This window comes from Boleophthalmus pectinirostris, unplaced genomic scaffold, assembly GCF_026225935.1.
Source record: "Boleophthalmus pectinirostris isolate CB_2022bp ecotype Guang Dong unplaced genomic scaffold, ASM2622593v1 HiC_scaffold_2, whole genome shotgun sequence".
NCBI lineage: Eukaryota > Metazoa > Chordata > Actinopteri > Gobiiformes > Gobiidae > Boleophthalmus > Boleophthalmus pectinirostris.
The window spans coordinates 42,659,120-42,682,162 of NW_026571152.1; the positions used below are offsets into that span (position 1 = coordinate 42,659,120).

The 23,043-nt window shown below is 42.4% G+C and overlaps 2 protein-coding genes and 1 non-coding gene across 3 annotated transcripts in view; 1 reads left to right on the plus strand and 2 right to left on the minus strand.

The window, feature by feature from the left end:
- LOC110165608 (pleckstrin homology domain-containing family G member 7-like) overlaps positions 1-15,492 on the minus strand; it is a 47,664-nt gene extending 32,172 nt beyond the window's left edge. Inside the window, exons 1-5 of the mRNA XM_055155928.1 lie at positions 15,400-15,492; positions 13,266-13,487; positions 9,128-9,223; positions 8,086-8,184; positions 4,216-4,329 (exon numbers count right to left, since the gene is read on the minus strand). Of these exons, the coding sequence (XP_055011903.1) occupies positions 4,216-4,329; positions 8,086-8,184; positions 9,128-9,223; positions 13,266-13,487; positions 15,400-15,492 (624 nt within the window). The remainder of the gene's footprint in view (positions 1-4,215; positions 4,330-8,085; positions 8,185-9,127; positions 9,224-13,265; positions 13,488-15,399) is intronic.
- LOC129409625 (U6 spliceosomal RNA) lies at positions 310-420 on the plus strand. The gene has a single exon (XR_008632481.1). It is a non-coding gene; the product is annotated as a U6 spliceosomal RNA (small nuclear RNA).
- Positions 15,493-17,210: 1,718 nt separating the features above from the next.
- LOC129409540 (pleckstrin homology domain-containing family G member 7-like) overlaps positions 17,211-23,043 on the minus strand; it is a 55,979-nt gene continuing 50,146 nt past the window's right edge. The window contains exons 4-6 of the mRNA XM_055155929.1: positions 22,294-22,412; positions 19,583-19,623; positions 17,211-17,312 (exon numbers count right to left, since the gene is read on the minus strand). Of these exons, the coding sequence (XP_055011904.1) occupies positions 17,211-17,312; positions 19,583-19,623; positions 22,294-22,412 (262 nt within the window). The remainder of the gene's footprint in view (positions 17,313-19,582; positions 19,624-22,293; positions 22,413-23,043) is intronic.

Below are 23,043 nucleotides of genomic sequence, written 5' to 3' on the forward strand. Positions count from 1 at the left end.
TTGGTGTTTAGTTAGTTTAGAACTTGGAGCCAGTTTTTATTTCATGTCAATAGTCCCAGTAATTCCAGAGATATGAACCAAAAACCAGGTCAACACATCTGATACCCGACAGTTACACGGCAAATTCCCCCATAGAACTGTTCTGTGTCCTGGAGCTCGGTCTAAACCTCGTATCACATGAACCCGGCTCATTGTCTTCACTGGAGGATCATTTCTGTCATAGACTTCAACGCCCTTCCCCCCTTTAGCGCTTTAAAATCACCATGACATGCACTACCACCGCAATCCCAGGACCAAAATGATGCAAATGTTTCTAGTGAAGGTGTGCGGAGTTTAAAAACACAGTGGAACAGAGAAGGTGAGAAGCATGGCCCCTGGCGCAAGGATGACACCCACAATTGTGAAACGTTCCTTATTTTTTGCCGGGGTAACAAAATGTGAGTATGTGGTTTTAAAGGTGGGGGTAATAACGGAAGGATCATTCTCCTCCAGACTTTAATAGATGGATGGACAATTTGATGAAAATAGTCTCATATGAGAAATTATTGGCTCAGTTGAATGATACATGGACATTTTTGTAAAATCTTGGGCACCTGTTTTTGATTGAAATGCCTGGGACAGGTTTGATCCATTGACTAAAACACATTTGAAATTGGTGCATTGGGAAAACAAATCTTTGGCTACGTTCAGACTGCAGGGTTTAATGCTCAATTCCGATTTTTTTGTGAAATCCGATGTTTTTGCGAGGTCGTTCACATTTCCAATTAAATGCGACTTGTCTGAGACTCCAGTGTGAACAGTAAACGGCCCGAAAGTGTCCCACATGTGACACTGGAGACACGACGACGTCAACCGCAGCGAGCGTCTCTGTGTTTACAGAAGTTGTCCAAACATGGACGCAGCATCGAGCACCTGGAGATTTTAAAGTTCCTCTCGTACCGGAGCCAGAACATGAACAACTGACTTGTTTTAAGGAGGAGATTGAGAAGGAGAAGGATGAGGTTTTTGGTCGTGGTGTTTTGTGGTTCAGTCCGTTGAAAGGAACGTGTGGATGTGGAGACGGAGCCAAGAGTGGTGAGTGGTGATGTGCTTCACTTCAGTGACATGGAGTTCATTAACAATTTTCGCCAACTTCAGTGCAGAATAGTGACGTTTGTGTCTTGTTGATAACGTGTAGGAGGATGAATGCACTTTGACCGTTCAGACTGAAGTCACATGTCAAAAGATCAGATATGTATTAGTTTCAGGAGCAAATATCCAAGTGTCCTGGGTCACATTTGAAAAAATCGGATCTGTGTGGTTCAGACTGACATTAAAATATCAGATACAGGAACATAGAGGCCAAAAAATCGGATTTGGGTCACTTCAGGTGCAGTCTGAACACAGCCTTTGTTTTTTGCACTTTATGGATGTGGTATGGATTTGGCCTTTTTATTTAGAATTGAAACTAATTGTATTTGTAACAGGTTAAACTGAGTGGAAATGAGAGACGTGTGGAGGCTTGTCACAGGCACTTTGACATTTTTATTTAATTGTTTATTGTTGTTTTACTCCATCGGGCCAAAGTAATGTGCTGCTGTCTGTTATGTTATATGGTAAAAATTGTAAAATAAAATAAAAACTTGAATAATAAAAAAAAACACAGTGGAACACTTCCTGTATCCTGTATGTCGTGTTTTTTTTTTTTGAGAAAAGAACTCAAAACAAAACGAAACAAAACTGCAGCTCTGTTTGTGATGAGTCTGATATGTTCCCTCGGTGGTGTGTCATTTGTTTTCGTTAGTCTAATTATAACTCGTGTGAAAATTAGACTGGTTCTGGCGTTTGTTTACATTGTGGTTGCTAGGTAACCTCCATCATGGACACCGGTGAAGGCCGCGCTGTGCCCGGGCGGGACATTCCTGGAGTTGGCGCTGAGGGTTTGTTTGCCGTTGGTCGTGTTGTCAGAGTACACACAGAGTCGTCCCGCGCTCCCTCCGCTCGCTGTTTATGTAAGAGAGCAGAGCGAACGTGCGAGCCGCCGCGATCCAGGCAGGACGCGAGCACGGGCACGCCTCTGGATCCATCCACTCTGGCTCCAGTTGACTTTACATTGAAAAATACTGTCACCCCACTGTCTCTCTCTGCACCTGCTGCTGTGAGCTTTGTCATTTTGGTCTTAAGTGTTCGTCTTAACTCGCTCTACATGATCCTGGAGTTTTTATTTTGTTATTTTGTCCTTAAATCAGTTCCTTTAGAAATAAAAATTTAAAAAAAAAAATAAAATAAAAAAATAAATAAAATAAAATAAAATAAAATAAAAATAAAATAAAATAAATAAAAATTAAAAATAAAGTATCAGTTTTATATATCGCTTTTCCGGACACTCAAAAATGCTTTTACAGAGCATTATTCATTCATTACACACTTGGTTGTGGTAAGCTACAACTGTGGCCACATCTGTCCTGGGGCAGACTGATAGAAGCAGGGCTGCCAATCTGCACCATCATCACTCACACACACACACACACACCACTTTCACAAGGCAATGTGGGTGAAGTGTCTTGCCCCATCCCCCATCCAAGTCCCGCCCAGGCCCGGCCCTGCTGAGCTTCTGAGATCTGACGGGATCAGGATTTAATTTTATGATATTTTTTTTTGTGGTACTTTATTATTCCTGTAGGGAAACTGTCCTCTGCATTTGACCCATCCTTTCAGGAGCAGTGGGCAGCACATGGGGCCCGGGGACCCAGCTCCGTGATGTGGTTGCTGGGCTTGATCAGGACCTCAGCTGGAGGATTTTACCTCTGGTGCATGTTTTGGGTTGATGATGGGGGAAACTGGACACGGGGAGAACATGCAAACCTCTCACAGTGTCTCCACTCAGGTGACCCGGGGATGGAACCTGGAACTTTCTTGCAGTGAAGTGAATCCGTGTATCATTCGTTCATTCGTTTTTCAATATAAAACCAAAAATAAGAAAACGAAAAAACAACAGTTTTCTTCGCTATTTGTCTCCAAAACCAAAATGAAAAAACGGATAATGATTCGTTTTTTCAGTTTTCGATTTTGTGTTTAAATGAAGAATGGAAAAAAACGGATAACGGCCGTTTCCCGTTTAAGTGACTTCCGTGACTGCGATGCCGAACTTTTGCACCGCATACGGACTGAATCCAGGACGGATCCAGGTCCGAGACCAGAGCGGGATCAGAGCGGAACTGAGACCGGAGACCAGCAGTCCGAGCGGTTCCGTGTCATCGTCTCCGCGCTGGTTCCGTGCGGGGAAAGTGAGAATGTTCTGTGGACTACAGGTCCGGACGGGCTGCTCCAGAACCGCGGCTGGTTCCAAGGTGGTGCAAAGCATCCAACTGACGCTTTCACACCAACGAAAACGAACCGAACTAAGAGCTTTTGGTTCAAATGGACCAGGTCCGGGACCAGACCGGGACCAGAGCGGGACTGAGACCGAGACAAGACCAGGACCAGACCAGGACCAGAGCAGGCCTGAGACAGAGACAAGACCGAGACAAGACCGAGACCAGATCGGAGGCTCAGAGCCCACGGCAGGGCCGGAGCTCGAAGCTGAGGCTTGGACCCCGCGGAGGCTCAGAGTCAAAGCTTGGAGTCCGCCCCAGTCCTGCTCTGGTCCTGGTCTGGTCCCGCTCTGGTCCCGCTCTAGTCTCGGTCTGGTCTCGGACCTGGATCAGTCCTAGTTCAGTCCGTACCCGGTGCAAAGTTCGGCATCGCAGTCACAGAAGTCACGTAAACGGGAAACGGCCGTTATCCGTTTTTTCCATTCTTCATTTAAACACAAAATCGAAAACTGAAAAAACGAATCGTTATCCGTTTTTTCATTTTGGTTTTGGAGACAAATAGCGAAGAAAACTGTTGTTTTTTCGTTTTCTTATTTTTGGTTTTATATTGAAAAACGAATGAACGAATGATACACGGATTGAAGTGCGACTGCTGCTACTCAGCCACCGAGACGTCAGCTTGAAAACCCGGTCTGAGTGGTGTGAGGGATGGTGGTGGATGAAGGGGTCGATGGTGCAGACTGGCAGCCTCACTTTAGTCAGTTTGTGGAGTGAATAATGACGACTTCGATGAGTTTGTAATGAGCATTAGTGTAAGGTAAAATTATGATCAGCCTCGTGATTTGGAGCCGAACCCTGTGGGAGACGTCACACTCCCCGAGCCCACGTCTTTACACACTGTGTGTCGGGTCCCTCTCCGTACCTTCACGTAGGAGCCAAAGTCGTCTCTGTGTTTGAGGCTGTCCAGGTAGAGCAGAGCCGTGGAGTAGTTCAGACAGTACTTCTGAAGACAGTGACAGACGCTCTCCTCAAACACCTGCACAGAGACACACACACAGGTTAAACACATGATCAGAGACACACACACACACACGTACACAGACACACAGACACACACTCTCAGGTTATCTGTGTATAATCAGTGAATCATCTCATCGCCTCTCAACAGCACAAATATAACACTTTATCTCGTCTCGATCTGCTTCACGACGCTGGAATCACTCGTATCTGATCACACTTTTTAAAACAAAACAACCGGGAACAAAGCGCTGATATAAAAATGTTCCGCAGTATGGCATTAAACCTTTCAATCTTCACGGAGACCAAACCGGACCGAGTTACAGTTACAGGTGACGGACTCCGAACCAAAAAGTGACATAGTGCACTTTTGTCTGTGGAACGTTCGGAGATTTGTTTATTTCTGTTTCCGTTGAATCTCGTCGCTCCTCACAGCGGTTCATGTGTTTATCTGTTGCTATGGCGATGCTCGTGTATACTAGTGATACAGGACGGTGATTAAGTCTCGCCGGTTATACAAAAATAAAGCACGGGACGTTATAAATTGGAATTCTCGCCGACCGTGGTGTTGATACGGTCAACATTTCCTGTGGGTGTGATGCTGAACTGGAGGCACGGCTCTGAAACTCAAATTAGACTTTAATCTGGTTTGAACGGGACACATTTTGAAAGCTCATTGCGGGAGCGGGCGAGAGCGGACGGGCAGGATGATAAACCTCAGTCCCGCAAACTAAATATGAGTGTAAAATAAAATATATAAATGATTCATGTTTGTGTATCATACATCATTTGTGCTGGAGATTTTATTTGGCATTAAAAAAATGCAGCCAGGGGTCAGAGGGGGTCCAGTTTGGGGACCACAGGATCTCATCTCTACTGTTTGCAGATGATGTTGTCCTGTTGGCTTCATCAAACCAGGACCTGCAATGTGCACTGAAGCGGCTGGGATGAAGATCAGCTCCTCCAAATCCAAGGCCATGGTTCACGACCGGAAAAAGGGTCCCTGCCTCAAGTGGAGGAGTTCAAGTATCTCGGGGTCTTGTTCTCGAGTGAGGGGAGCATGGAGCGTGAGATTGACAGGTGGACAGGTGCAGCGTCGGCAGTGATGCGGTCGCTGTATCGGACCGTGGTGGTGAAGAGGAGCTGAGTCGAAAGGCGAAGCTCTCAATTTACTGGTCAGTCTTCGTTCCTACTCTCACCTCTGGTCATGAGCTCTGGGTAGTGACCGAAAGGACGAGATCGCGGATACAAGCGTCACAAATGGGTTTCCTCCTCAGGGTGGCTGGGCGCTCCCTTAGAGATAGAATGAGGAGCTCAGTCACATGGGAGGAGCTCGGAGTAGAGCCACTGCTCCTCCACGTTGAGAGGAGCCAGTTGAGGCTCGGGCATCTGTTTCTGATGCCTCCTGGACGCCTCCCTCGGGAGATGTTCCGGGCATGTCCCACCGGGAGGAGGCCCCGGGGAAGACCCAGGACACGCTGGAGGGACTATGTCTCTGGGCTGGCCTGGGAACGTCTCGGGATCCCCCTGGAAGAGCTGGAGGACGTGTGTGTGGAGAGGGAAGTCTGGGAGGCCCTCCTCAGACTGTTGCCCCCGCGACCCGACCCCGGATAAGCGGAAGAAAATGGATGGATGGATGGAAAAACATTTTAAACTGACAGACTAAACTTGAGGACGTGGTCTAATCTCACGCATATTTTACACAATTCCTTTCCGCCTCCGTGTTTAGAGCTTAAGAAAGTGAACGTCCACATCTTGCCGGATTTGTGGGCGGGAGCGGGACAAAATATCGCAGATGCAGGCGGGAGCAGCAATGAAAATTACAATTCTTTGCAGGTCCCGTGCAAACCTCTACAAAGAGATACATCCAGAACACCCCCAGTAAAGCGTTATAAAAGTAACGAATTACTGTAATGCATTGTTTTTTTTTGCTGTAATGCAGTAATTTAAGGCATTACAAGGAAAAAAATTGTAATGTTTTACTTGGTACAAATGTGAGTAACGTGCGTCACAGATGCTTTTTTAACCTGGATTGAAGTGGTGGGTTTTTCTTCATACAAATTCGCTAAAATCACAGCGATATCAGCAGCGGTGAAATGCCGGAGACGTGCCCACGTAGACCGTCAGGTGAAAAAAGTCTATAGAGATACACGCAGAACACCCCCAGCATGACGTCACAGCAAAGTATGAATAAAGACAGAACATCCCACAGACTTATATCTGCATGTATGTATGTTTATATTCAATAAATAAAATGGAAAAAAAAATTCAGCCTGTGATTCTGTACATTTCAATCATTTAGACGGAATTTGCTGCCAGCAGTGAATACTTTTCTCTAATCATTTTCTTTCTTTTAAACCTTAAGTGCAGCTCGAGCTCGGCTTATGTGATTGTGCACAGACAATACTCGTGTGGTTTCACGTGGGTGTTGCAGAGCCATAAATCCAGCAAATTTCTCATTCACCAAATATTTTTATCGTTTTTATAATAACTGTTTAACCTCGAGTCCCTTTGTGATTCAGATTTATCAAATGGCACGAGACATTCCAGGTTCAGATGTTACTTATGAGATTAGCAAATGTACACGATTTATTTGTATGTCAAAGAAAAACACACACACCCCCGATTATTCAACAAATAACATGCAAACAAAAGCATGACTGAAGAACACAAGTCTCTGAAAGTGATCGTCTTTGGCCCACAGCGGATCTGCTTCAGCCCTTCGCAGGGTCTGAGGATTCTGTAAAGGTTTTGGAGCCGAGATGCCAGGTCAGACTGTGTAAAGAAGAGTCTAAGATCTAAACCAGGTCTATAACAGGACTATTCCAGGTCTAAACCAAATCTAAACCAGGTCTATTCCAGGTCTAAACCAAATCTAAACCAGGTCTATAACAGGACTAAACCAAATCTAAACCAGGTCTATAACAGGACTAAACCAAATCTAAACCAGGTCTATAACAGGACTGCACAACAACCTACAGCACCAACCATCTTGTGAAGTTGGCGGACGACACAACTCATCACGAGGGCGACGAGACTCACTACACTCTTTCTTGTAGTCACTACAGGAAAGAGTGTAGTGACAAAACCACACGGTGCAGAGACAAAAACCTCCGGCTGAACATCAGCAAGACTAATGAGATCCTTCCAGAGAGGACACACCCAACACCCACCACTGACCATCGACGGTGCTGCTGTGGAGAGTGAGCAGCACTAAACTCCTGAGGCACACATCAGTGAGGACATCTGGACCAACACTGCAGCACTGGTGAAGAAAACCCAGCAGCATCTCGACTTCCTGTGGAAACTCAAGTGGGCATGTGCCTCACCCGCATATACATCACAACTGTGAGTGATACAAGTCACCCCGCACACAACCTGTTCAGCCTCCTGTCCTCCAGGAGGAGCTACAGGAGCCTCGTTTCCCACACCACCAGACTCACTAACATCTTCATCCACCAGGCTGTTAGGATGCTGAACTCTCTCCCCTCTAAAACCACCCGGCAACAGGAAGCAAGAATCTGTGTCTCCCCAAAGAAGAACGCTTGGACTTTTATTATTATTATTAATCTAGAAGATACAATTTCAGTTCTTCATATGTTTTATATGAAAATTGACAATAAACTTAATTTGAATTGAATTGAAGTGAATTTGACTATTCCAGGTCTAAACCAAGTCTAAGACAAAGTGCTGGCGTCACAGCGGAGACCCTCTGAGGGTTTCCTGTGATCCCGTCTGACGAGGTGTAAAATGCAGCGTGTTGAGTCAGACTTACTTTGCTGAGCAGCTGCAGAAGCGTGGCCCCGCCCCCTTCACTTATCGCCAGAGTGTCCTTGATGACACGAAAGAGGCTGTTCAGGAAACCGAAGCTCACCTGGAGAAAGAAGAGGGAACAGAACTAATGAGAACAGAGAACAGAGAGAACAGAGAGTGAAAGTGCAGAGAGTCAGAGTCAGAGTCAGAGTCAGAGTCAGACTGAGGTGTGTTTGTGTCACCGAGGCGACTCGTGTGAAGAGAAATTCCTCTGACGCTGAGAATTCAAATATTTCCAAGTATTTGGAGTCATAAACTCTCCTGTCACTTTAAACATTCAGCCAGATCAGGTTTATGTGAAACTGTGACATTTTCAGACAAAACTTTAACATGGAAACATCTCCACGGAAACGAGCAGCTACTGGAGCCTTCACCAGAAAAGTTACATAATGTGTCTTTAAACTAACTGACAAATAAAAAAAATGCTATTTTTTGGAACTGGCTAAAAATATTGTGATCAACTTTTCTTTGAATTTGCAGCACTAATTTAGAACTGAACCAGGTCTAAGCCAGGTCTATACCAGGACTATTCCAGGTCTAAACAAGGTCTAAACCAGGACTATTCCAGGTCTAAACCAGGACTATTCCAGGTCTAAACCAGGACTATTCCAGGTCTAAACCAGGACTATTCCAGGTCTAAAAAAGGACTATTCCAGGTCTAAACCAAGTCATAACCAGGTTTAAACCAGTACTATGACAGGTCTAAACCAGGTCTAAACCGGGTCTAAACCGGGTCTAAACCGGGTCTAAAACAGGACTATTTCAGGTCTAAACTTGACTTAAACCAGGTCTATAACAGGACTATACCAGGTCTAAACCAGGACTAAACCAGGACTAAACCAGGTTTAAACCAGGACTATTAAAGGTCTAAACCAAGTCTAATGAGAAACCACATTCTGCAGAAAAGTCTCCCTCAGTTTATTTTTTGCCCCCAGTTTCCAGAATTCTAATTTAACCGGAGCACGAACGTCAAACCATCTGTACGGTTTGAGCGAACTCCTCACCAGACAGAGCTCGTTGAGGTTCGCGAAGAGCCTCCAAACATCCACATCCGTGAGACAGTTCCTCGTCTGCAGACTCTTCAGGGTGGCCAAAAACACCTGAACACACACACACACACACAAAGAACGAGATTTAGAACAAAGTGAAGAAATCTGGAAACTACATTAGAAAAGAAAATAGTGTAATATTAAAAACAAAAACAAAAACAACAACAATAGAAGCTCAGGAATTTAAGTTCTGGATTTCAAGTTCAGGGCATCTTTGTTTGTTCGGAAAGACGTACGAGTTTGTCCCTTGAGGGTAAAAGGTTTAGTTTACATTTACACAATAGTTCAGGTTAAGTCCAGCCTTTTAAAGACCAGATTATCAGAATAAAAAACTGGGACATCTCTGGTTTGTGGTGGTTGGTGATAATAAAATTGTGAAACGAGTCGTAATTACGGAAAATCGTTCTGCACTCGGCCCAAATGTAAGTCAGCATATTGACGTTTTCTTTGTGTTTTGGTCGTTTTTAAGCAGAATTTTTGTATTTTACTTAAACAAATGACAATATACGCCTCTCTTTACTGTTGGCGGGGATCAGACTGGTCAAAAATAGGGGCACTTCTTGTTTAAAACTGGAACAAATCACTGGTTTTGTATAAATCTGCTGAGACGGAAGTCATAAAATAATATCGTGGGCCATTACAGTATATGGAATTAAAAGTCTCTTCGCTTAAATTTATAGTTATGGTGATTTTTTAAGTCTTTCTTTGTGATTTTATTGTGTTTCTGATTCTGTAAAACACTTTTTGTGACTTTGTATAACGAATTGTGCTGTACAATTAAACTTTTCGGTAACACTTTATAATAACTACACCTTAATTAGCCTTAATAAAGCATGAACAAAGGCTTAATTAATAATGAACAAAGAATTAATAATGATTCACACTTAGTAACTACTTAATTACTACCTTAATTAGCACTTACACTTAATTCACCTGTGCTGTAAATAGTTACTCATAATTATTTCATACTTAATTACTCATGAACTAACCATTTGAGCATTTATTAATGATTAGTAAACTATGAGAGAATGATTTACTAATAATACAAAGCAATGATCATTCAGGCAGCTGTTATCTGTTAGTTAGTTAAGTCTTTTTGAGAGTTTTTCTAAAGTGAAGACGAATTATGCTTTATTAAGCATTTACTAAGCGTGAATCATTATTAATTAAATGTTTGTTCATTATTAATTAAGTCTTTGTTCATGCTTTATTAAGGCTAAGTAAGTTGTAGTTATTATAAAGTGTTACCAACTTTTCTTGCTTTGCCTCAGCTAAAAAAACAGAGGGAACTACACAGACCATGATCCTTTGCTGTTTCAGTGCGGACGACATGAAAAAATAACTGTTCTTAAGCACATTTTAAATCGTAATTCTTCATATTATAAACAGAACCGACAGCTTTTCAAGTTTTTTCCAAGGCTTTTAAAAGGAAAAAGTAGCATATTCACAATTTTGTAAACCTCCACAAAATATCGCAATAAATATGGAACTGTGAGTTGCGTGAAAATATCGTATCGAGGGATTTAAATATCGTTAGATCACTACAAAACACAAGCCCCAAAGTTTTCGCCAATGGAAGGAATCAATCCCAAACACCAGAAAATGAATAAATAAATGAACAAACAGAACGGAAACAGTGCAGCTTTAAAGTACGTTCTTGTGTTGTTTTGCCAAAGGAGTTGCATTGTGTTTTTCCATGTAACAGTCAGATTAGTTTCGCTCTAGTACAGACGCATTTAAAGCCGCTCCTGAGGTCAGAATAAGTCGACCGTGAGCTGTCCGCAATTAATTCTCAAGTGTTTTATTGTCCGCGAATCAGGGAGCTATGCCAGAGCGCCGCTGGCAGGCTCGCTGAGGCTCTAATTATCGTGACGGCCGACTTCCGCTCTGGCGGACGGTCAGACGGTCGTAAAGAGACATTATAAACTCATCACAGGGAATAATTAAGATGATTTTATGTGTTTATGTTTGGTAATTCTGCTTTTTTATTACTATTTTTACATTTTAAAGCTTTTATATCGTGTAAAACAGACTCTTGAGAGGTTTAAATCGTGTTCTGATGTTCTTACCTCCTCAAAAACAGAGCTGGAGTTGTGTTTTGTTTCGTGTAACTCTTTGTTATTAGTCTGTCTACATCTCCAAATGCTCTGTTCCACCTTGTGATGTCATGAAGTGGTAGTTTTCAAGTGAACAGCTCCTTTTACCTTTAGTTCAGTAGAGTCTGGGCAACTCCAGGACTGAAAAAATGATCCAAATGATTCTAGTGAAGGTGCGTGGAGTTTAAAAACACAGTGGAGCACTTCTTGTATCACCAAATGACATCACAAGTGATTTTTTTTGTTTGAAATCTGCAGGGTTTCTGTGTTAAATGTGCAGTGCCATCGCCGTCAGGATCGTGAATCTTTGCAAAACCGTCCATCAAGACGTGTGAAGAATCCCTCAGTCGTCCAGGTAGAATCCACGACGAGGAGAAAGTTCAGTTTGTCGACTGGACAAAAGTTAGTTTGGTTGAAGACGTTCCTCAGCTCATCCAAGCTGCGGAACCGAAGAAGCAGCTTGGATGAACTGAGAAACGTCTTCAACCAAACTAACTTTTGTCCAGTCGACAAACTGAACTTTCTCCTCGCCAAAACTGTCCCTCCAAAGTGAAGAGAGGCGAGAAGCTGTTTTTCACTTGGTGGAAACCGTGTGACCTCGCAGCATTAGGATTCGTTCGCTCGACAGTAGACGGGGACTTTTTTTATTTAATCAGTCGCTGTTGTTTGGTCGTGACGTATCTAATGCTCCAAATCCTGTAGGAAGAACAACAATAACATCTTTCCTCTTCATTCTCTCTGTTCGGGGATCTGGGGAATCGTTGCCAACACAGAATGTCTGTCTTCGTCTACATCCATCTCGACGATTTGTTTACTGTCGTGTTGTTCCACAAAAGGGACACAGACAGACGGAGTCAGTTTGACGTCATGACTTCACAGGTCACAGCTGATTGGTCGGTGCGCCGTCTACAACTTCTGGGGTTTTTGTAAACCGTCTAGTGTTTTCTGATTCTAGTCGCTGGAGAGAAATGAAATTGAGCAGAGACACTAGGTGGCGCCAGACTGGATAAGAAACTGGAGCCAGCGCCAACAGAATGCTCCAAAATCTCTCTCTCTCTTCCTCCTTTATTTTCTCTCTCGATGTCTGGACCTCCACACGTGCAGCAGATAATTTCTCCGTGAAAACTCTTTCACTTTCAAATTCTTATTTAAAGTTCCTTGATTGAGTAAATTCTATTGTGCAACTATTTGTACATTATTACTTAAGAGTGTCTGAACTTGTTCTGTGTTTACAGTGTTCAGTTCAATGTTCAGTCATTGCACAAATCTTTGTTTATAATAACGCTGGTGCCATTTATTTATTTTCTTTATTTATTCACCTTTTTAAATAATTTATTATGTTAACTTTCAGGTTTGGTGTATTTGTTTTGGAAAAGAAGCAAATCTCTCTGATAAATTCTGAATTATTGTTCATTTCGGGTGGGGCGACACCGCAAAGCTTTTGTGCTTAGGACACTCAAACGGCAAACAACGGCCCTGTACGGAGTTTAAAAACACAGTGGAGCACTTCCTGTATTACCACATGACATCACAAGGTGGAACAGAGTGTAGAACTCCTGTTAAATCTGCAGGGTTTGTGTTAAACGTGAATGAAACAAAACACAACTCCAGGTCCGATTGTGACGAGGAAACGACATTAGAACAAATCAGAAAACAGTGTAATATGAGCCCTTTAAAGCTGCACTGTGTAACCTTTCTCCATGGAGATGTCTGGAATTTTCCGCAGTATGGCTTTAAACCTTTCGGACTTCACAGAGCCCAAACCAGACTAAGTTCCAGGTCAGATCTGTGGAGAGGCGACGCCGCTCACAGTCAGAATGTCTGTTTTTCTTGGTATTTTTGAGTTTTAAATCCACCTGTAACTGAATAAATGTGAAGTGGAGCAGTTTAAAGTCACACTGCGGAACATTCCAGGGTGAGCAGTGACATCTCCGCGGACGGACCCTCTGGACGGTGCCCGTAAAATGACGCTGCGGTGTCGAACGTGAGATACTCGCCTCCTTCAGGACCATGAGCTGATCGAGGAAGTAGACGCACTCGCTGGTGAAGAGCTCCCACACGGCCTCCTGCCTCTTGTAGGCGTGGGCGGCGTGGGCGGCGTGGGCGGCGTGGGCGGCGTGGGCGGCGTGGGCGGCGTGGGCGGCGTGGGGGTCAGGGGCGTCGGGGGCGGGGCTCACCTGGAGAGACTGGTCCCGTAAGAACTCCACCACGGAATAATCCTGGAATCACCAAGGAAAACAAAACAAACAAAAAACAGTTCAGAATTAAAGGTCATACAGCAGATTACACGAAATGAACTCTGAGGTTTAAGTCGTGTTCTTCTTCTCTGGCCCAAAGTCGTAAAGAGACGTTATAAACTCATCCTGGTGAATAATTAGGATGATTTTATGTGTTTATGTTTCGTAATTCTGCTTTTTTATGACTAGTTCTGTTTTTTTTTATGTTTTAAAGGTCCTGTATTAAACAAAACCGACTCTTGTAAAAGTAAATAGTCTCGTTTTTATTCAGTGTTTTACCAACTTGCTTTACAACAAGGAAACACACACACACACTCACACACCAATGTACAAATGATGAGTAACTGTATTCAGTTACAGTTACTGTTTCAGTGAGTGGTAATTGGATTACAGTTACTTTGTTGAAATAAATGGATTACACAGAGGGATTTTACTGTTTTAACATTTTGAAATAAATCCCCCTTTTTTTTTTTTTTTTTTTTGTAATTCCACTCATTGCTGGAAAATAAACCAGGACTAAACCAGGTCTAAAACCAGGTCTAAAACCAGGTCTAAAACCAGGTCTAAACCAGGTCTAAACTAGATCTAAACCAGATCTAAACCAGGACTAAAACCAGGTCTAAAACCGGGACTAAACCAGTTCTAAACCAGAACTAAACCAAGGGCTAAACCAGGACTAAACCAGGACTAACCTAGATCTAAACCAGTTCTAAACCAGTTCTAAACCAGGATTAAACCAGGACTAAATCCTGCTGTGTGGACGTGTTTCTTCTTCTATCAATAATATTTTTAATTTGGTTCAGTAAAAATCTGGACTTTTTATTTTCTTTTTCGCAGACAAAACTTCTTATGTGAAGATTTCCTCGTCTTTGTTTCTCTACAGCAAATCAAGTAATCCAAAGTAATCAGATTACATTACTCACCTAAAGTAATTTAATGGATTCCATTACAAACTACATTTTGGTGTGTGTAATCTGTAATCTGTAGGGGATTACAATTTTAAAAGTAACACTCCCAACACTGCACTTACACAATCCTCCTAGAAATCACCAACAACCAAACTGTGGAACATTCCGGACAAACCAAGAACATCTAAACGTAAAACAGTGTTAACGTCGCACACTGTTCCATTAATAACCTGTGAACATTTCTGTGCGTCTTAAATCACTTCTTTTAAATGTTCTGACGTGAGCGGCTAAAATAAACACTTTTGTTCCTCGCAGATTTGTACAGAGACTAAAACCACTCGACTGTTTTTATACGTGTGGAGACCTGGACTTTCTGGTTCTGGTTAAACATGTTTCTGTCATTTGTCATTTGAGTCACTTCTCTTCAAACTCTTTTATTTGGATAAAGACTCGGGCCGTTAGCTCTCCAAACACAGCGCTAAAGCCTGAGCCAATACGGATTTAAACGACAATATTAGACTCTTCTCTGATCTCTGATCCTCGTCACAAACAAACCTGGACTGTTTAAATCGGTTTGTTTCATTCACACATTTTTAACAAACACATTTATACATATTTAAGCTTTTCTATCAAACAGAAAACACTCTGTTCCACCTTGTGATGTCATGTGGTTAGTGTTGTAGGCAAGACTAATGGAGGCGTGGCCATACTGGCTTGTAAAAGTCTGATCCCGTCAGATCTCAGAAGCTCAGCAGGGCCGGACCTGGTCTGGACTTGGATGGAGACACTGGGAAAAGCGCCTGTGTTGCCGCGTCATCTCCCGACTGGCGCGTCTGCATCTGGCCAAAGAGCGCGACGCTTCCTTCCCTCCTCGTTTTACACAGGACCGCGCGTGTGTCTCGCCGTCCTGTTTTTCCCCAACATCTGAACGGTTTCCCGGCTCGTGCGTTCGAGGTGCACACTATACGACGACACCGCACTTCTACCTGCAGCAGCCTCCAGTTCTTGGGTTCGGGGCCAAACCGAGGCACTTCCTGGTTGTGCTTTAAATAGCGCATAGTGGCGCTCAAGGGGGACATGTGATCGTGGACTCAACCATTGTGTCTATTTGGGGTCATTTGTGGGTTTTTGAAGTTGTTTAATGGAACTTCTGTTAACCTTATGAGGGGTTCTTTAAGTTATTTTTATTATGTTTATTTCCAAGTTGATTTGTGTTCCTCAATACAGTTTTGCTTATGTTAATTCCTTAAAACCCCATTTTCGTTAATTGGTTAGCCCGGGGGGAGGGGCTAAGGGGGTATAAAAGGACGGAGCTCCGGTCATTTGGGAGTTTGTATTTGGCCTGACCACGTGGGGCTGGCAGCTGTAACTGTGATTATTGTACATATTGTTGTACACTTCTCCACCTCATTTTGTCACTGTAAATATTCCACTCTGCACTTGGAGCTGTGGTGTGAATAAAAACTCACTTGAGTGAAGTTTTTCGACTGAGTCATCATTTTTTACATTTATTTCGGACGAACCCGTGACAGTGTCCTTAGGCAAGACACTTCACCCACACTGAGTAGTATGAAAGCGGTGTGTGTGCATGAGCGATGGTGGTGGTCGGAGGGACTGATGGCGCCGATTGGCAGCCACGCTTCTGTCAGTCTGCCCCAGAGCAGCTGTGGCTACAACAGAAGTTCACCATCACCAGGTGTAGAGTGAATAATGCTGAATAAAGCTCTGTAAAGCGTCTTTGTGACAAAAATGTCTGTGAAAAGCTCTATAGAAATAAATAAAGACTTACTAGACCAAGACCTGCCTGAGACGTCTGAGGGTCGAGACTCACACAAGACCAGGACTTTTGAAGGCAGAGATCAAGACCACAGCCCATTGAGACCAAATCAAGACCATGTTTGAAATTATTGACATTTCATTTGTATTTTACAGATATTTTGGCACAAATATATCAATGTTTTTATAAATCTATCTTCATTTTATCACTTGTCGAGAGTCAGACCTCAAGACCGAGACAAGACCGAGTCCAAACGCGGCCGAGTCCGAGACGAGACCGAGTCCAAACGCGGCCGAGTCCGAGACGAGACCGAGTCCAAACGCGGCCGAGTCCGAGACGAGACCGAGTCCAAACGCGGCCGAGTCCGAGACGAGACCGAGTCCAAACGCGGCCGAGTCCAAACACGGCCGAGTCCGAGACAAGACCGAGTCCGAGACAAGACCGAGTCCGAGACAAGACCGAGTCCAGTCCAAACACGGCCGAGTCCGAGACAAGACTGAGTCCAAACACGGCCGAGTCCGAGACAAGACCGAGTCCAAACACGGCCGAGTCCGAGACAAGACCGAGTCCGAGACAAGCCTGAGTCCAAACACGGCCGAGTCCGAGACAAGACTGAGTCCAAACGCGGCCGAGTCCGAGACAAGACTGAGTCCAAACGCCTTCAAGACCAAGACAAGACGCGGCGAGACTAAGTCCGCAAAAAAATGGTCTGGGTTTTTAAACTGCACACACCTTCACTAGAATCATTTGGATCATTTCAGTCCTAGAATCGTCAATCACCGCTGAACTAAAGATAAAAAGGGAGACGTAAACTTGAAAACTACCTCCATATGACATCACAAGGTGGAGCAGAGCGTTTTGAGCTTTGCAGATGTAGACAGACTCATAATAAAGAGTTACTCAAACATGTGAATGAAACAAAACACAAGTCCAGGTCTGATTTTGAGTAAAGAACAACATTAGAACACGACTTAAACCTCACGAGAGTCAGTTTGTGTAATACAGGATATTTAAAATACTTCACACACCTTGTAAATCCGGGTTCCTCCAGTCTTGAATCTGCGCCGTTGAAAGACACTTCTCCACATCCGACGCCGTGCCGATCTGCAACTTCCCTTTAGACTGGAAACACAAAGGTCAAGGGTCAAATCCCGGTCGTAGGTAAAACACACACACGCCTGGAATGTCAAGTTAGTAAAAGTGCACTGTGTAACTTTTCTGGTGGAAGGTGCGTCAAATGCTTTTTCACAGAATGGCACTGGCATTAAAGCTTTCTTTCCAGGTCAGATCTGTGGAGAGGCGACCAAGCTCACAGTCACAATGTTTGTTTTTCTAGGTATTTTTGAGCTTTAAACCCACCTGTAACTGATTAAATGTAAAGTAAAGCTGTTTAATGTCACACTGCGGAACATTCCAGGCTGAGCAGTGACATCTCCATTGAAACAAGCAGGTCCCCAACCAAAAAGTTACACACTACAGCTTTAATATAACACATAAACTCTGATATAAGGCTACGTTCAGACTAGGGACGGGCATTCGATGATATTTCCTTAATCGATCATCGGAAGAATTAACGATCAATTATCGATTAATCATTAATGTTTTTATATTAAAATGATCATCATTATTATTACTATCTGCACTAATCTGCATAAATAAATTCAACTTTACGACATATAAACATAACGACTCTAGATCCACATCAGCTGTTTGACATTATAATGTGTTTAATTCAGTTTTGTTCAAATCTCACAGAAACAAAACTTAAAACCACATCACTAATTTACATAAACTAAGTGAAGATAAAACTCCAGCTCTTGTGTCGCTGATGTGGTTCAACTTGTGTTGGATTAAAAGACATGACTCAGGTGAATACAGGTCAGTGTGACCAGATTTGTGTTTGTCAAAACCAGGACAGCGTACGGGGGGAGGGGGGCGGGGCCTCGTCATCCACATTGAGCGACTCTCACCTGGAAAAACTTTTTCCCACTGGACACAGAAACATATGTGCTGCTTTATCCACTGTGCACATGGACTCACACTTGTCCCAACGCAACGGAAAGTGTGGAATTTCTTCTACAAATCCTGGTTAAATCCACATTTGTGCTTCGGTTCGTTACAGACTGACCCACTGTTTGTGTCTCGCTCCTTCTGATGCAGAGACACATGTACACACCTGTTTGGTCACGACACACAAACATACATTCGGTTTGTCGATTAAAATGAACGTAATCGATGAAATTCTTAATGATCAATTATCGATTAATCATGCCCATCCCTAGTTCAGACTGCAGGGCTTAACGCTCAATTCTGATGTTTTTTCGAGGTCGTTCACATTTCCAGTTAAATGTGACTTGTATGTGACTCCAGTGTGAACATTAAACGGTCCAAAAGTGTCCCACATGTGACACTGGAGACACGACGACGTCAACCGCAGCGAGCGTCTCTGTGTTTACACAAGTTGTCCAAACATGGACGCAGCATCGAGCACCTGGAGATTTTAAAGTTCCTCTCGTACCGGAGCCACAACATGAACAACTGACTTGTTTTAAGGAGGAGATTGAGAAGGAGAAGGACGAGGTTTTTGGTCGTGGTGTTTTGTGGTTCAGTCCTTTGAAAGGAACATGTGGATGTGGAGACGGAGCCAAGAGTGGTGAGTGGAGATGTGTTTCAGTCACAAGGAGTTCATTAACAATTTTCGTTTGAGGAGAAGAACGTTTGTGTACATTTGTGTCTTGTTGATAACGTGTAGGTGGATGAATGCACTTTGGCCGTTCACACTGAAGTCACATGTCAAAAGATCAGATATGTATCAGTTTCAGGAGCACAGATCCAAGTGTCCTGGGTCACATTTGAAAAAAATCGGATCTGTGTCGTTCAGACTGTCATTAAAAGATCAGATACAGGAACATAGAGACAAAAAATCTGATTTGGGTCACTTCAGGCTGCAGACTGAACGCAGCCTAAGCGTTCACACTGATGCAGATGTTCACAAAATACATCAAAACGATATGTTAAAGTATAATACACAGATTAAAGACAAAAGTTTGTTGACGTATGAGGTAAAAAAAAAAAAAAACATTCACAATTGTAGATTTTTAACAATGCCGGTACTTCCTTTAAAAGCGCTGCAGTTCTTGTTCAGCTTTTTGTTAATTCTCAAATCTAAACGGCCAATGGGGCAAGAGGAAGAAATGTAATCTGCTTTGGGAAGTGGGTCAGAGAACAAAGTCCAGAACCAAGACCACAGTTTAATTAAATTTCACCACAACCAACAAGCTACAGCTGAAAAACAGAACAAAAAAACACATAAAAAAAACATACACACACACACACACACACACACAGACACACACAAACACACACACACACACAAACACACACAGACTCACCGTGTTCCGCCGTGAGAAGGGCCACTTTAACTTCTTAGAATCTGGGACAAAACAGAAATACGTTTGATTATAATGCAACTTTTATTTTTTTATTTTGAATCTGTTCCAGTGAAATGCTTCAAGTCGTTAATCACATCCTGGTAAATTTATCTACAGGTTTCAGAATGATGGAAGATTAACACCGCTGTCATCACAATTAAAACTAAATTTGATATTGTTTGAATGGTTTCGTAGTGTATGGAATTTTATAAAGGCTGAGATCGAAACAAGACCGAGACCACATCAAGACCATCTTTGTAATTTTCAATATTTCATTTGTATTTTACAGTTATTCTGGCACAAATATGTCAATGTTTTTATAAATCTATCTCCATTTTATCACTCGTCAAGTGTCAGAACTCGAGACCGTGGCAAGACCAAGTCCAAACACGGTAGAGATCGAGACAAGAACAAGTCCAAATGCCTTCAAGACCAAAACCAGACCAAGTCCAGACACCTTCAAGACCGAGACAAGACCAAGACCAAACTCAGTCCAGACCAAGATAAGATGCGGTTAAGTCTGAGGCGAGACTAAGACCGCGAATAAAACGATCTCAAGGCCGGTCTCAAGATCAAGATCGGTTGGATCACTTCAGCCCCGGAATTGTCTACGGATTTCAGAATGACAGAAAATTAGGACCGTTGTCATCACAATTAAAACTAAATATTATATTGCTATATTGTTTAAATGGCATTGTAGTGTATCAAATTTAATTTTATAACATTAAAAAAATCAGATCCTGACACACAGTGTTGTGGAGTAACAGATTACATGTACCGGAGTTATGTAATCAGAGTACAAATTATGAGTAACTGTATTCAGTTACAGTTACTGTTTCAATGAGTGGTAATTGGATTACAGTTACTTTGCTGAAATAAGTGGATTACAAGGCGGTATTTTCCTGTTTTCACATTTTGTGCTACATCCCATTTATTAATTTTTTTATTTTGGTATTTCCACTCATTGCTGGAAACTCAAACAGAACGTGACAGTAAGAGAGATGTAAACGTCATGTTAAAGTTGGCGGTGTCAGTCACACAGTGGAAGCAGCAGTGCATTGGTAAAAACGCATTTGTGTCTTGGAAATTCTTCTCCCGATGTGAGATAAATATATAAAAAACAAAAACAAATATAAAATCGCCTACAACTTAAATGTGAAACAGGAGCTACTGGCACCGGTGAAAACAACCTGCATAGACTCATAATATCTGCACTACTGTCATATACACACACACACAAACACACAACACACACACAACACAAACACACACACAAACACACACACAACACACACAACACACACACACAACACACACACACACACACACTTCATCATCGTCATCAAACTAAACCAGGTCTAAACAACACGACACCTAACAGTAGGTTGACATAATTTAAGGTGATCTCATATAAAAAATCATTTCTCTATCAATAATATTTTTTAATCTGGTGAAGGAAAGTCTGATCTTGTTTCTGTCTTTTAACAGACAAAACCTCTTCTGTTCAGATCTCGTGGTCTTTGTTTCTACAGTAAACAGTTGTTTATTCATGGAGACTTGGGCTCAGACAATTTGAAGAAAACAAACAAGAATTTTCATTCATGTCGTTTAAAAAAACATGACAATATCAAGTAATCCAAAGTAATCAGATTACGTTACTCACTTTAAGTAATTTAATGGATTATGTTACAAACTACATTTTGGGGTGTGTAATCTGTAATCTGTAGGGGATTACATTTTAAAAGTAACCTTCCCAACACTGCTGACACACAATACAACAATCATTCAATTGTGGGGCGTTTAATTGTATTTTAATCCATGTTTAAATCAAATTTATTTAATCTAAGGTGTGTAAATATCATTTTTAAAAGTATTGCGCAGCTGTAATGTTCAGTTTTAATGCATTCAGAAGGTGGAGGCTTTAATACTGTACAAGCCCTCTTCCTGCACCAATTTTTTTTCTAGTGTGCCTTTTTTATTTTAATATTATGTCATATACACGCTAAATAAATAAACACTCATGAAACTGAAAACCATGAGAACATTTTGACATCCAAGTTAAAGCAAAAAGCAGAGTCGTCCGTCTGAAGGAGTCCAGACCAACACCAGCACAACATCTGCAGGTGGGACCCCAGACTCTGTGGGTCAGATGCTCCTCACCGCTGCCCCAGAGCTTTAAAGAGTGGGTCAAATGCAGAAGACAAATTTCCTTCCGGCGGCAATCAAGTGTCTTAACCTCACCCGACCTAAGACGTCACCTCAGGGCAGTTTGGTGAATGTGTAAATGTTCAAACACACTGGGATTATCCTAAAGCAGGGAGCTCCAACCTGTAGCTCTGGAGTTATTAACTCTCCAGCTCCTTCCAAGGGATTTGGAATTATATGTGCTGTGCTGAACAACTAAAATTTGTCCATGTCTATAACCATAGTAAATGTATCATTTCATGTGCTAATAAATAAATAACTTTCTGTTTTATAGGCATCAGACTGTTCCTCAACTAAAACTCGCCACGGCTCTAACATTTACACAGGTCATTGCAGTCGTTAAAATGAGAAGTTCCCTGATATTTTCATTTTGCAAAAGGTTGCTCACTGGAGAATAAAAGTCTATTTGAATTATAATGACATGTATGTTGGTCCAGTAACAGAAATAAAACGGCTCTTTTTTTCACCTGAAAATGTTGAACCGTTGAGTAAATGTGCTGCTCCGTTTGATACAAACAGATCTCCCGGTGAAACGTCCAGGCCCGGTAAACTGACCACCACGGAGCTCCGCCTCCTCTCCTGTAACCTACGAAACAAAGACAAAACCATCAATAAAATCTGGTTTAACGTTTTTTACATTTACATTTCTGTAGAAGTGGAGAACTGTGATGTTACGGCCAGAGATTTAGTTGGTTGTCATTGATTATTGACAATTCTGCAGTTGTTAAAGGGACCAGTACAGAAAATAACAACAACGACGACAACGACAACAACAACATTAACAACGACAACAACATTAACAACGACGACAACATTAACGACGACAACATTAACGACGACGACAACATTGACGACAACAACATTGACGACGATGACAACATTAACGACGACAACAACAACATTAACGACGACATTAACGACAACAACAACATTAACAAGGACAACAACATTAACGACGACAACAACATTGACGACGACAACAACATTGACGACGATGACAACATTAACGACGACGACAACATTAACGACGACAACAACATTAACGACGACAACAACATTGACGACGACGACAACATTAACGACGACATTAACGACAACAACATTGACGACGATGACAACATTGACGACGAACAACATTAACGACGACAACAACATTAACGACGACAACAACATTGACGACGATGACAACATTAACGACAACATTAACGACGACAACA